This window comes from Cynocephalus volans, chromosome 9 (assembly GCF_027409185.1).
Source record: "Cynocephalus volans isolate mCynVol1 chromosome 9, mCynVol1.pri, whole genome shotgun sequence".
Classification (NCBI taxonomy): Eukaryota; Metazoa; Chordata; class Mammalia; order Dermoptera; family Cynocephalidae; genus Cynocephalus; species Cynocephalus volans.
Genome location: NC_084468.1, coordinates 55,574,426 through 55,587,592, shown reverse-complemented (window position 1 = coordinate 55,587,592; position 13,167 = coordinate 55,574,426). Strand labels below are relative to the sequence as shown.

The 13,167-nt window shown below is 31.6% G+C and overlaps 1 protein-coding gene across 4 annotated transcripts in view; it reads left to right on the top strand.

Annotated features, from left to right (window-relative positions):
* EPHA5 (EPH receptor A5) overlaps positions 1-11,244 on the top strand; it is a 350,421-nt gene extending 339,177 nt beyond the window's left edge. For all 4 annotated transcript variants that reach the window (XM_063108762.1, XM_063108760.1, XM_063108761.1 and 1 more), the window contains 2 exons: positions 3,027-3,182; positions 11,139-11,244. In XM_063108762.1, coding sequence (XP_062964832.1) covers positions 3,027-3,182; positions 11,139-11,244 — 262 coding nt within the window. The remainder of the gene's footprint in view (positions 1-3,026; positions 3,183-11,138) is intronic.
* The last annotated feature ends 1,923 nt before the right edge of the window (positions 11,245-13,167 follow it).

Below are 13,167 nucleotides of genomic sequence, written 5' to 3'. Positions count from 1 at the left end.
GTTGTGTATTTTTATACAAAAGAGTGTTATGCTGGTAACAGAATTGGCTGCCTATTAGCATGAACTAAATGAAAAACAATTTGCTGATAAAGTTACATAATTTCTATGATCCTGACATAACGTTTGTTTCCTAGATGAAAAATCATTTTAAATACAAATGAGGAATAAATCTTCAATTTCTGTTCAGGCATCATTAACTTTCTGTGGTAGCAACTGGAGAATGTATCTTCTTAGCAATTATTCCTTATGTTGTTCCCTAAATATCTGCTTTTAAATCGCTTATTGTCATGTAAAATATTAAGCTTTTTCTCATCTATTTGTTTGAATTATGTTTTATTGTCACAAATGGACATAAAGGAAATCATAAAAATAAATTCTTAATGTTTTAAATTGTATTAATTTATATTAGCATCATCATTGTAGTTTGAGAACAGTTTAAAAATTTCTAAATAATTTTCATATTTCTTTGTGTGCAATATATAGGATTCAGCTTTCTAGATTTTATTCAAACAGGTATAGCTTTAAGATGATACAACTCATTACCTTTCCTTTATTCAGTCATCTGCAAATCATAATTCTAGAAGATGTTAGTACCTGGTTCACTGTCTCTGTCTCTCTTTCCATCCCTACCCATGTCACAAGATTTGATGATTTCATTAACCATGTAGATGATATTTGAATATCTCTTCCGAATTATTCTCTCTCAATGATTTTGTTCTCTAAACCTACCTTGGACTCTCCTTCTCATGGTCATATTTTAGACCTTGCTGTTACCAAAAGTTGCAATCTTTCATAATTTCAACTGTTTCCTCTTATATTTTCATCTGCAACAATTCTTAGACCCCAGTTCTTAATGATTACAAATCACTTCAATATGTTTATTTATCCAACAGATAGTTACCTTTCTACTCTGTGCCATGCTGTGGGCCAAGTGCTGTGGATACAGCGTTAAGCAAACAGATCTAGGGATCTGCCTTTATGACACAACACACTGTAGGGAGAGAGAGATATCGAACAAAATAAAAACTTCAAAAAAAAAACAAAGAAGAGTGGTTTTGGAGTAGGGAGTGAAAGTAGAGTTCAAGAGGATAACTAGGAGGCTAGAGTGGTTGTTTAGGTGAGACATGATGGTGTCTTGAAATATGGGGATAATAAATGAAATAGAGAGGAGTGGCCAGAGGTGTAGTCTATTAGAAGGAGAATGGCTAGTATGCACAATGCTACAGTGTGAGGGAGTGAGGACAGGAAAGGGTGAACTGTTGTATCATACATTGTAATACATGAAGAGAACTTCAGGAGAAGATGGATGTGGAGAAGATGAGGTTTGTGTTTTTGGACATGTTGGATTGATATTCCTTTGAGAAAGAAATATGGAGGCACAAAGTAGGCATAGATAAGATACCTAGACTGGAGATAAAAATTAGAGAAAAATTGAAGCCACCAAAGTTGGTAAAATTGCCAAAAGTAGGGTGGAGTTATAGCCTTAGTAGAGAACATACAGGACCACCTCCTAGCCTCCTCCAAATTTTAAAGTCAGGAAAAGAAGGAATAACAGACAAAGGACATTGAGGAGAATCCAGCACACAATATGATGGTAGCCAACAAAGAGAGTATAATGATGCATAAAATGTTGAGTTAGAGTAGAATTTCAAGAGGTAGATGGTAGTAGTTATAGCTGAATGTTTCTGAGAGGTCAGTCATAGATCAAAAAAATGTCCACAAATTTTGGCAAAATAAAGGTCATTGCTCAACTCAACTAGAGCAATTTTTATAGAACTGGTTTTGAAGAAACTGCTCAAGTAGATTGAAGTATAAATGGAATGTAAGAAAGTGCAGAGACAGTGAGTAGAAAGAAAGGTATTTGTGTCATGTATCTTATGGTTGAAATTTACTTAAGTAAATTGATAGGTATGTAAATTATTTTTTATATTTGAGTACATGTACCTTCTGCCATTTTTCCTAATTATTTCCTTAGGATACATTTCTAGAAATCATCATTATAATCATCATCATCACCATCATATCATTATTATTATTATTGACCAAAGAATATGAATTTAATGTAGGTAAGAGCATCTCATGGTTTAGTTGATTTTATTCTGTTTTCATATGTTTTTGGGGTTACACTTCATTTTATAGGTTCTTCAACTCTTAGGTTATTTAACAAGTACCCTTATATCAGAGCATAAAATACAGGATAAATAGCTTTTGGATTGAATTCCTCTAGCAAAGGCTAGAAGCAGTTGGCTTTTCATGAATTATCATACATATCTATATGTGGTAGCATTTTCTATCTTAGTTTTATAACAAAACAGTACTAAGAAGTAAATATATCTAAATTAATGCATGAAAAATTTTTGTAGACTTTAATTTTTAGAGCAGATTTAGGTTCACAGAAAAATTGAAAGGAAGGTACAGAGATATCCCATATACGTGTGTGTGTGTGTGTGTGTGTGTGTGTGTGTGTGTGCGTGTGTGTAAATATATATACACTTCTTGTCCCCACACATGCGTATCCCTCCCCTATCCCACTATCAACATCCACCACCAGAGTGGCACATTTATTACGATTGATGAACCTGCATTGACACGTTGTTATCTCTCAAAGTTCATAGTTTATGTTAGGGTTCTCTCTCGGTGTTGTACATTCTATAGGCTTGGACAAATATATAATGACACGTATTCTCCATTATAGTATCAGACATAGGCGTTTTATTGCCCTAAAAATCTCATGTGTCCATCTGTTCAAATTACATGAAATTTTTAGCTATTATTTTGTTTCACAGAAAATTTACTTATGAACCCATTATAAGGTCTCATTAATTATGACTAAAAAAATCTCAGTGGACTGATTTTATGTTCTGTTTTATTTTAAATTGTTTCTTTCATGTTAGCATTTGTATATTTTTTCCCTTTAAATATAATTATAGACCCAAACATCCATTGAATATGAATAAACATTACAATAAACTTTGTTGTAAAGACTTAAAGTGTTACTTCTAATATTTGTATTTTATGTGTTTTAGAGTATCTAATTTATTGACAGAGCATGGCCCACTAGGATCTGGGGCCTACAGATCAGTAGGTGAGTGGCTAGAAGCAATCAAGATGGGCCGGTATACAGAGATCTTTATGGAAAATGGATACAGTTCAATGGACGCTGTGGCTCAGGTGACCTTGGAGTGAGTAATTTTACTGATAATTTTTATGTAATTGCTGGGGTGAGAAAAATTGTTCAGGGACCAATCTGGATGAGGTCAAGTGACATCAGTTAACTTTGTCCATGTGTGGCAGCTTTCAAAGAAGCCTCATCTTTTTAAACCTGTATTGTTAACAACTGCATGGTTAATGCTATTTGTGGCCAGTATATTTGCCTCTTTGTTTCAAACAAATAGCATTTGAGTATTTGAATAATTGGAATAACAGCTTTTTGGCAAAATACTGGTATTTTGTGTTGTAGAAAAGATGTTTTCTTGACAAGTTTTTATACTGCTACCTATGTTATATGAATGTAAATAGAAAACAAAACAAACTGTAAGCACAATTGGTGTGGCTAATCCTGCATAATGATAAGACATATTCCTAAATTTCGGCTCTCCAAGATGAATACCCAGGTAACAGCGGCTTAAACAAAGCTTCTTTGGCAGGAATCTCATTTAATATCTAAGTGGTGCATCTTATATTCTTTACAATCCAAGGATGTATTAGATCCTGCCTCTGATTTGCTGTTTGATACAATCTCAGTGGAACCAATTGTGCCCTTTTCTGTTTGCACGTTTAAGATATAATTTATCAAAAATTAATTAAAAATCACAAGATAAATATTAAATTAAGGTGTAAGTTGTTTGTATTTTATTCTATACTATGTATGTGTAATTATTTTAGCCTGTTATTTGTGAAAATAAACTGTCCTTATGGTGGTTCCATCTAAATTGCATTAACATTAATAATGTTTGAACCTATGAATATAATAACTTACTTCATATTACCTACAAATTCAAAGGTTAAAATATTGTAAGGGTTAGAAAATGATAGAGAATTTTAAAGCACTAAATCGCAGTCCTTATTTCATTCCTTCTCACGGTATGAACATTGAGTTCTCTCTCATCTTCTCTATTATTCTGGCATTCCTTACTTCATTGAATTCACTGTTCATCCCCACAGAAGGTAACAGGGTACCACCATTATCACCAGTTATTGTCACTTTATCAGCATTCTCTTCATTCATACCAATAACTAAAAAGACCTAAAATCACAACCACTCAGCTCGTTTCTTGAGAATCCCATTCTCACCATCACCACCCGTTCATATTTCCTTGAGGACCCATATGCTTTGCCCATTATTTCTTTGCACGCTTAAAGAACTCATTTGTGCTATATTTAAAATAGTATACTGAAAAATTTACTGATGATTTAAAATTATTTTTACATGATTGCTATTTAATTTTTCAGTAAAAAATGGTCATTTTAATTTATTAAAGTCATTTGTCATTTTATATTAAAATGATATTGTAGGTATTTCTTCTACCCAATGTCAGATTTCTTGTAAATATATAATAAAATTATTTGCATTAAACAATGTCTCTTTTTTTATTAAAATAGCATATTCATATACATGTAGTTATATCCACTACATTTTTGTTTCTCCCTTCACAGAATGGTTATAATTACAAATACTGGTTTGTGCATTAACTATTTATGTTTTACTTTATATCTTTGGGGCCCCAAAATACTATAAATATGTTGACTATTTTAGCATTATGGTTTCACTTTTTCTTATTTCTTTCAATTATTTTCTATTTACTTTCTATCTGCCCCTCTATTCCCCAAATCTCTTTATTTTGTATGTTTTCTATCTTCTTACAATGGATCTTCTCCAGCTTATTGCCTCTTGCTGTATTGCCTGCTTTCAGATATTTTGTTTTTTAATTCATTCATTCTGACCGGAAGAGTAAGGTGAAATTAGGAGTCTCACCAACATCTTCCCATTCAGAGAATGTTGGTTTCTTTATGTCAGTTGCTTCAAATTCCTGGGCCTATAATCATTAATACTTTCCTTACTAGGAATTGGGCCAGCAGACCCTAACTCTAGCAAAGCCGATTTTCTGGGGAGCATTCAGCACCTTTAAATAAGTTCTCTTGTTTACTGTGTTTTTGACCACATTTTTCTAATTGGTGAGAATATATAAAAACACTATGTTAAATAACTCACAAAGTAGGGAGTAATAGTTATTTATTTGGCCAAGAATTAAAAAAAAAAAAAAAAAAAAAGATTATGCCCTTTATCGAAAAAAAAAAAAAAAGAAAGAAAGAAAGAAAAAAGTCAGTCATTGCTAAGGACTAATGGTGAAGGAAACAGATTATCAGCAAAAGACAAAGACAAGCCCTGAAAACACCCTGATAATGATTTTCACACATGGCCTTTACTCAATATTTGAATATTAATCTTATAAAGTCTGTATAATATAATAATACAAAAATATATTATTCCTAGAGTTATTGCCAAGGCAAAATAGAAACTGAAAATGGAAGAATATGTTCATAGCTGTTATAAATGCTTAGAAAATGTGTAAAACAATAAATATAAGGCAAATAATCAAATTCCCATATGTAACAAAATGTGTTGTAATCTGTGGCATCAAATTTGTCTTCATAGTGGGTTGAGAAATATACGAGTAAAAAATACAGTTTTTCTGAACCACATACTTTGGTTAAAATTTTCTTTCATAAAGATTGAATTTTATTTATTAATTGTTTGCCAGTACATGCATGAATGGATGAATATGGGAAGGAAATGTAGAGTCAAAGCATGTTCAATGAAAGTGGTTTCTGAACTTAAATGTTTCTGCCTGCTGTTCTGTGTGCCTAAGCTTTGCTATTCTGTATACGGCGTTCATATTAGAACAGTTGTTGTAGCAGTGATGGTGCAAACTGTACTGTCATGTAAGTGCAGTGAGTTATTTTTCATAGGGGAATTATGAGCTTGAGGTGTGTTGTAAATTGAATTCAAATATTTCAATTAAGGACAGAATCACAGCGTTTTTGAAACTTCTTGTCAGACCAGTAGTGTCAACTTCTGGTTATTCAGAGAATGGGCAAAATCCAATGAATTTAAGTATTATACCAATTGTGTATAAGCTAAAGAGGTTCTTATTAGTATCAGCAGAATGGAGTCTTAAACTACTGAAATGAAAGTTTTCCAAATCTAGAGCCAAAATTTGTGCAGATTCATTCAACTAGATTTATTAGTTTATCAATAAAGTCAGTATGCATAATTTATTATACACTTAAGATACATATAGGAGTACTTAATATCCTCTATGTTGTACATAGTTAGGCTAAAACTGCAAGTCTAGCTCTCACAATGTTTCATCCAGTGAAAACCATTAACAGGACATGGGTAAATCTCTTCTTGCCAAATGTAAATACAGTCATGTGCTCCATAGCAACGTTTGGGTCAACAATGGATCGCATATATGATGGTTGTCCCATAACACTGTAATTGCTGTACCATATAGCCTAGGTGTGTAGTAGGCTATACCATCTAGGTTTGTGTAAGTACACTCTATGCTATTTGCACAATGACAAAATCACCTAACCATGCATTTCTCAGAATGTATCCCTGTCATGAAATGACGCATGACTGTATATTTATCTTGTACAATAGCTATATAAATGATTATAAGGATCTTCTAAGTTAACCCAAAAATGAGAAACATGCAACTGCGTGATATAACTATGACTAAGCAATAAACACTGAAGTTGAGTGAATTCATTAATCTCTCTTCTCCCTTCTCCTATCCAGCCGAAGTTGGTGGGGCTAAGTACCAGTAATATGGCTAAACAATGTGTAAAGCAGAAGGGAGAAGAATGACTCAGGGAATGAATCATCATCCACAAATGGATGAATTTAATCCTGAATAATCAAGAGTTGGGTGCAACATCAACTAGATACCTATTGTTATTCTCTATATTTCATTCTGCTATTTTGGCATGATAATATCAATGTTTTTTCATTGCTTTATATTATGGAATATTGTTTGAAAAAGTACTGAAATGTATTCCCAACAATGGCAATTCATTATATTTGGAGCTTTTCTAAAACTAATTATTTTGTCAAGAAAAATCCAAACTATATTTTATGTAACAACACATTTTTCATCATGTTTATATTCACAAGCCTATGCTGAAATATAGTTTATCATAATTAGAATTGGCCTTGCGTATTACTTAAGATTATATATGGTGATGATAAAATTGGTATAATATTTATAAAGGGGACACACTTAAAACTTTGCCTAGCTATAAAATTTCTTACATAGAAAAATGAAATGAAATAGTGTATCTTGCACCATTTTCAACTTTTTCTAAAAAAATCATTGTAAATAGGACAGCAACTTCATCAATAAATATAAAGTACTTTATTTTATCAAATTTCTCTTATTATTACTGCTAGTTTGACCATTTAATATATGCTTTAGGTAGTAAAGTGGGAATTGTTAGAAATAGCAAAACACATGAGGCAAAACTCCTTAAAAGAAAATACTTCAATGCACTTACCAATTTGGAAAAAAGTTATTTAACCATTATATAGACATTTTTCTAATACTATCTTAATTCTCATATGTAGTATCATTAAAAATATTAAAAAGGGCTTTTAAAAGAAACTGCTTTGCTGTTGAGAACAATTTTTACTTGCATAATCTTATTTCTCCCCCACATTTTCACCAAAAGTCAAATTTATAAAGGTATATATACATTGCATATATTATAATCATGCTATTGTTTAAATCTCTGTACATTAACTTGACAGTTTTTGAAATGACAGGTCAAATTTAAAGAAAAACAACATTGCCTTGAAGACACACATCATTGATGGCAGTGTGTAAAATGCAGTGCAATGTTTTTGTAATTCTGTTTCTCCCAAGGAGAGATGGGGTGGGGGAGATAGAAAGGAGGGAGAGAAGGGAAAGAAAAGAGGGAGAGAGAGAATTTCAATGTTCTGAACTTCATATGCATCCTAAGGGATAGTCAGGTAATACATTTATCTTGAAATAAAATTTTATGCTTTGTTCACTGGGAAAATTAAAATAAAAACAACTTTAAAAATATATATGTATGAAATGTTAAGAAGAACAAATTTTATTTCCTCATAAATACAAACTCTATTGCCACATTTATTGATCAAATGCAATTTCTCAAAACATTCACTCTTTAGCATAATAAAGATAAGAAAATTTTAAATTCCCAAAGCACTGAGCTAGAGTCTTTCTTATGGTAAACTCATTTCTAGATAATGAAATTATAATTACATCTAATGTAACAAGTTAAGGCAGCAAAAATAAAAATGTCAAATTTGTGACTTGATATTTATGCAAAACAACCAAGAGTTGGAATATGGAACACACACACATATACACATACACATACTTCAAATTAAAGTTGTTATTGTATATGAAATGTCCGTGCTATTTAAGTGGGAAAGCCTATAATTCTTTTTTCAGGCCATTCAGAATAAACTTTAATGGTTATTCTCAAAAGCTTGTTTCTAATAATTAGCATAGCAATTATGAATTGTGTAATTTCAGTACACATATGAAGGTAATTCAAAAAGTTCTTGGAAAATAGAAATATTTGTATTTTCTTTTAATACAGTTTTCATGAACTTCTTGAAGTACCCTCATGTTACATCAGTGGTACCCAACCTGGATTCATCAGTATCACCCATGGATTTATAAAGCATATGATAAAACATATCTTTTAAAACTTTATTTCTAGTCCTAATTAAATTCTCTAGTAGAGATTATTTTCAAGTTAAGACTTTAAAAATTTTAGTTCTTTTCCTCCTTTTTTTAGTCCACAGTTTGCTATTGAACACCCATAAATACCCACATCTACTCAATTCTTCATGATTTAAATTGTATGTGGAAACATGAAAATATCGATAAACCCTTAAGAGAAACTGCCATGAAGTATAGATTTGGTTACCATAGCCTCATTCAAAGAAGCATGTGTTTGGTTCCCTTCATTAGATATCTTCTTTCCTTTAGAATTTTGCATATTTTATGATATGTTTATAGAGTTTTCATTTTACAGATCAATTAATTGTTGCATGTAGTTTGGAGTATTTTGCTCAAAATCATATCTCAGAGTAATGGGAAATTAAGAATATGGTCTTTCTTGTCAGGTACCTGGTTTTAGCACTAATTCTGTTACCTCCTGGCTGTGTTATCTAGCCAAGTGATTTAAATTTTCTAAGGCTTTGTCTCCTCATTCATAAAAGGAAATTTAAAATATCTATGTCATAGGGTTATATATTTTCCTAGCATATAGTATGGAGATCACCTATTATTTTCGTATTTAGACTAATGGCTCTCGATGAGGGGAATTTTGCCAGTCAGAGGACATTTGGCAGTGTCTGAAGACATTTTGCCTTGTCTTAATGAAAGGCCAGAGGTGGTGCGGTGTTTCTGGCATTTAGCGGGTAGAGACCAAAGACGCTGCTAAGTATCCTACAATGTGCAGGATATCCCTGTCAATGACAAAGAATTATCCAGCCCATGTCAACTGGGACACGACTGAGAAATCCTGATTTAGTTGAAAAGAGACAAGATTACTCTCAAGTCTCTCTAGTTCAGTCTGTAATTAGCTATTTTATAGTCTACTTCATTACTAACAATAGTGGCTTCGTTTTAAAGAGAATTTTTACTGCTTTTTAAGTTTGGCTGATGACTGTCTTCCACATCATGTCTACCACTTTTATTATTTTTATGTTGTGTCCTGGTATCTCATAGTTATAATAATTTCTAAGTTTAATGTTTAATATTCACATTCTAAGAAAGAAACGTGTTTCCATCATAAATATCAATAGTGCTTTTTTTTAAATGCTACTTATCATTTCCAAAGACTCTCATAAGAAATCAAGAGGCTATAAAGAGAAAAAGAAACTTAAGATCTTATTTAAGTAAGCAATTATTTTTAATACTAATACACATAGAGCCTAAGCATTGTTTTATTTAATTTTTATTTTCTGAAAATTGAGACTTCTTTGAGTTATCTGAAACTATTTAATTTTACCTATAATTATCCTAATGTCTTTGTATCCAATTCTATTGAATTCTAAGAAAATCTAAAATTAATACACTTACTTAATGCAAAATCATTCCACATTTATCATAATGTGTTGAACAAAGTAAGTATGTAAAGAAATGAACATGGTTAACATCTCTGTCAGTTAGGATTATGAATTGTTAATACTCATTTTTTTCTATAATTAATGCATACCATTTGCCAAACATACCTGAATCATTATATTTACCAAATACATACTATAGGGGAATAGCATTCCTAAATATTCTATGAAATAACATTTAAAAATCATAGGCACTTTTCTTGTGCTTCATAATGCATTAATGAGTTTAGAAATATAAACACTTGTAAGTTTCTTTTGAATAATAAGCTTTTTTTTTTTTAAGAGTGCACAAAAAAATATCTTGTTTGAAAAGACTTTCTGATAGCATGTAATCTTCAGAATGCTCTAAATGTCAGTAGAGCCTAGAGGTCATTTGGTAAAGGAAGAAAGCTCTGGTACTTTAGGCTAAAGTAAAAAATAACAGAAAATATTGTTTTAAGAACAATGTAGTGATGATTATCCTCTAAAGATATAAAGTGATTGTATAGAATGAGTCATTTGAAGAGTTTGGTCTTCAACTGCTTAGCTATAAAATTTTTAAAGTATATTTTATGCTTACTTCTTTTAGCAAAAACTTAAGTGGTTACGCGTATTGTAGGTCCACATTTCCAAAACTGTTCAATGAAATTGTACTCTGTAAGTTAAATATTCATTGGTAAAATGTGCAAATTTGTTTTTCCACCACTCTGTGCCACTAAAATAATGATGTCCACAAACAGGGGCAAATATGTATCATATCACTCCTTGATATCAATATTTCCTTGACTACAGATTTTCGAGGTACAGTTTTAGAACCTACCTTTGGAAATTGGATTGTGTATGTCTAAATTGGGATTGTAATCTAACTAGTTTCTGTAAAACATTTGCCCCTTTGCCAGCGTGAAATATTGAGGTGTGCTACTGATTGAATCAATACATACATCCAATGTGTGCTTTCTTCATGCAGGGATTTGAGACGGCTTGGAGTGACTCTTGTCGGTCACCAGAAGAAGATCATGAACAGCCTTCAAGAAATGAAGGTGCAGCTGGTAAACGGGATGGTGCCATTGTAACTTCATTTTAATATCACTTCTTCAAGTGAATGATTTCTGCACTTTGTAAACAGCCCTGAGATTTATTTTAACAAAAAAGGGGAAAAAGGGAAAACAGTGATATCTAAACCTTAGGAGGACATTTGTCTCAGCCACAGAATTTGTAATCAGTGTTTTACTAAAATTTCCTTATCTTCCTCTTAGTGTCTTCATTTTTCATGAAGCAAATATAACCTGCCTAGAATAAGAACATGAGGTTAAACATTATCTTATGTTGCAACAACAAAATCCTTCCCACTACTTGTGCGAAATTTTGTATGTGGAACATGTAAGTAGATAGCACCTTTATAGACTGAATTGAGGCAGCCCCTTTTAAAACTTCCAGGGATCTACTTGAACAGAAAAGTTTTACAGCCATTTATGGGCTAACAAAAGCTGCAGTTTACTGAGGTTTACTTCAAGTTTTAATCGTCTATGTAAGTGTATTGAAGAGCAATATGATTAGATAATTTCTTAATAGATATCTTCTTTTGTAATTTTAAAATGCTGTTACACAGCGTTAAGTTATAGAAACTAGTGTATAAACATTTGCTTGATTAAGGAAAAGTACAAAACAGGGTGTATATTTATTTTTCTGTGTTATAAAATTTAGTTGCTCTTCTAGAGGCAATTAGGTAATAAATGTGTATATACTGTATAATTTGCAATGTACCCAGGAACTGATTTAAGTTGGAATTGTGTGTGTGCTTACACATGTGTGCTTTACCATTCTGCTTGCATTTTTAAATAATGTTTTAATTTTAGCAACTATAGGAACAAGTGTTCCATAGTGTAATATGAATAGGAGAAATAGGAAAGCAGTAAAACAAAATTTAATATAAGCTTGTGTCTCTTTTCCTCTCATATGTCCAAAGGCTACTAATCTCTTTATTCACTAACAAGAAATGTCTGTAAGATTAAATCCCCTTTGGCTTTTAAAAAACACTTTGTGATATCTGTGACAATGCAGTTCTTCTAGCCATTAATCTTGCACCCCTGTAAGAAATTTCACCTTTCTGAGTCCCAGAAAATATCTTGTCAAGCAAAGTTGACACTAAAGGGCACATTTTCAGCGGGATGTAGAAGGATTTAACTGTGCAGGTTTCTGTTAATGTTGTTAAATCCAGGCACATAGCACTAAGCGTCACCCTTAAGCATTAATCCTTTGTAACCATTTCCATTGTGGCTCAGCTCTAGAAATTTTGATACTAAGGCAGCAAGCAATGGAATGATGACATATACACACACATTTTTTCTTAAGAATTTTCTGTATTTCAAGACTTAAGTTTTATTTGTTGATTTCCTGTGTATTCATTTGGTAATTTAATTTTGCATTTAGTTACATGACATTACATTTATTTTGGTTAATCAATCCAAAGTATTATTTAATTGGACTTATTAAGGAATATAAGAAATGTCCTATATATGTTCTATATACTACACCTGGTGAAGACTATCTGTGGTACAAATTATAAAATTTATGAGAAATTGTTCAAAACTGAGCTCCTGAGTGAGATAACCAACATCTTTGTATTATATTTTATAAAAATCATGGAATGGCATGTGATTATTCAAGGAGTAGAGCATTTAAATAAGACATAGCCTACTCATGATTATTAATAGAAATCATATATCAGAGTAGCCTGGATCAGTGAAATCCACAGGAAATATATCTGTGTTGTACTAATAATACTCTATCTTTTGAAAGCACCATTCTACTTGAATATTAACACATACAAGAATAAACTTTTTTTGACATAACTTCTTCCTATCCTGCCCACATTTTATGTAAGCAGTAAAGTAAACTCTTTGCTGAAGAACACGGAAAAATCAAAATAAGAACAACAACAAAAAAAGAAAAGAAAAAATGTCTAAAAAATTTGTAAATGATGTATTGAGTTCTGT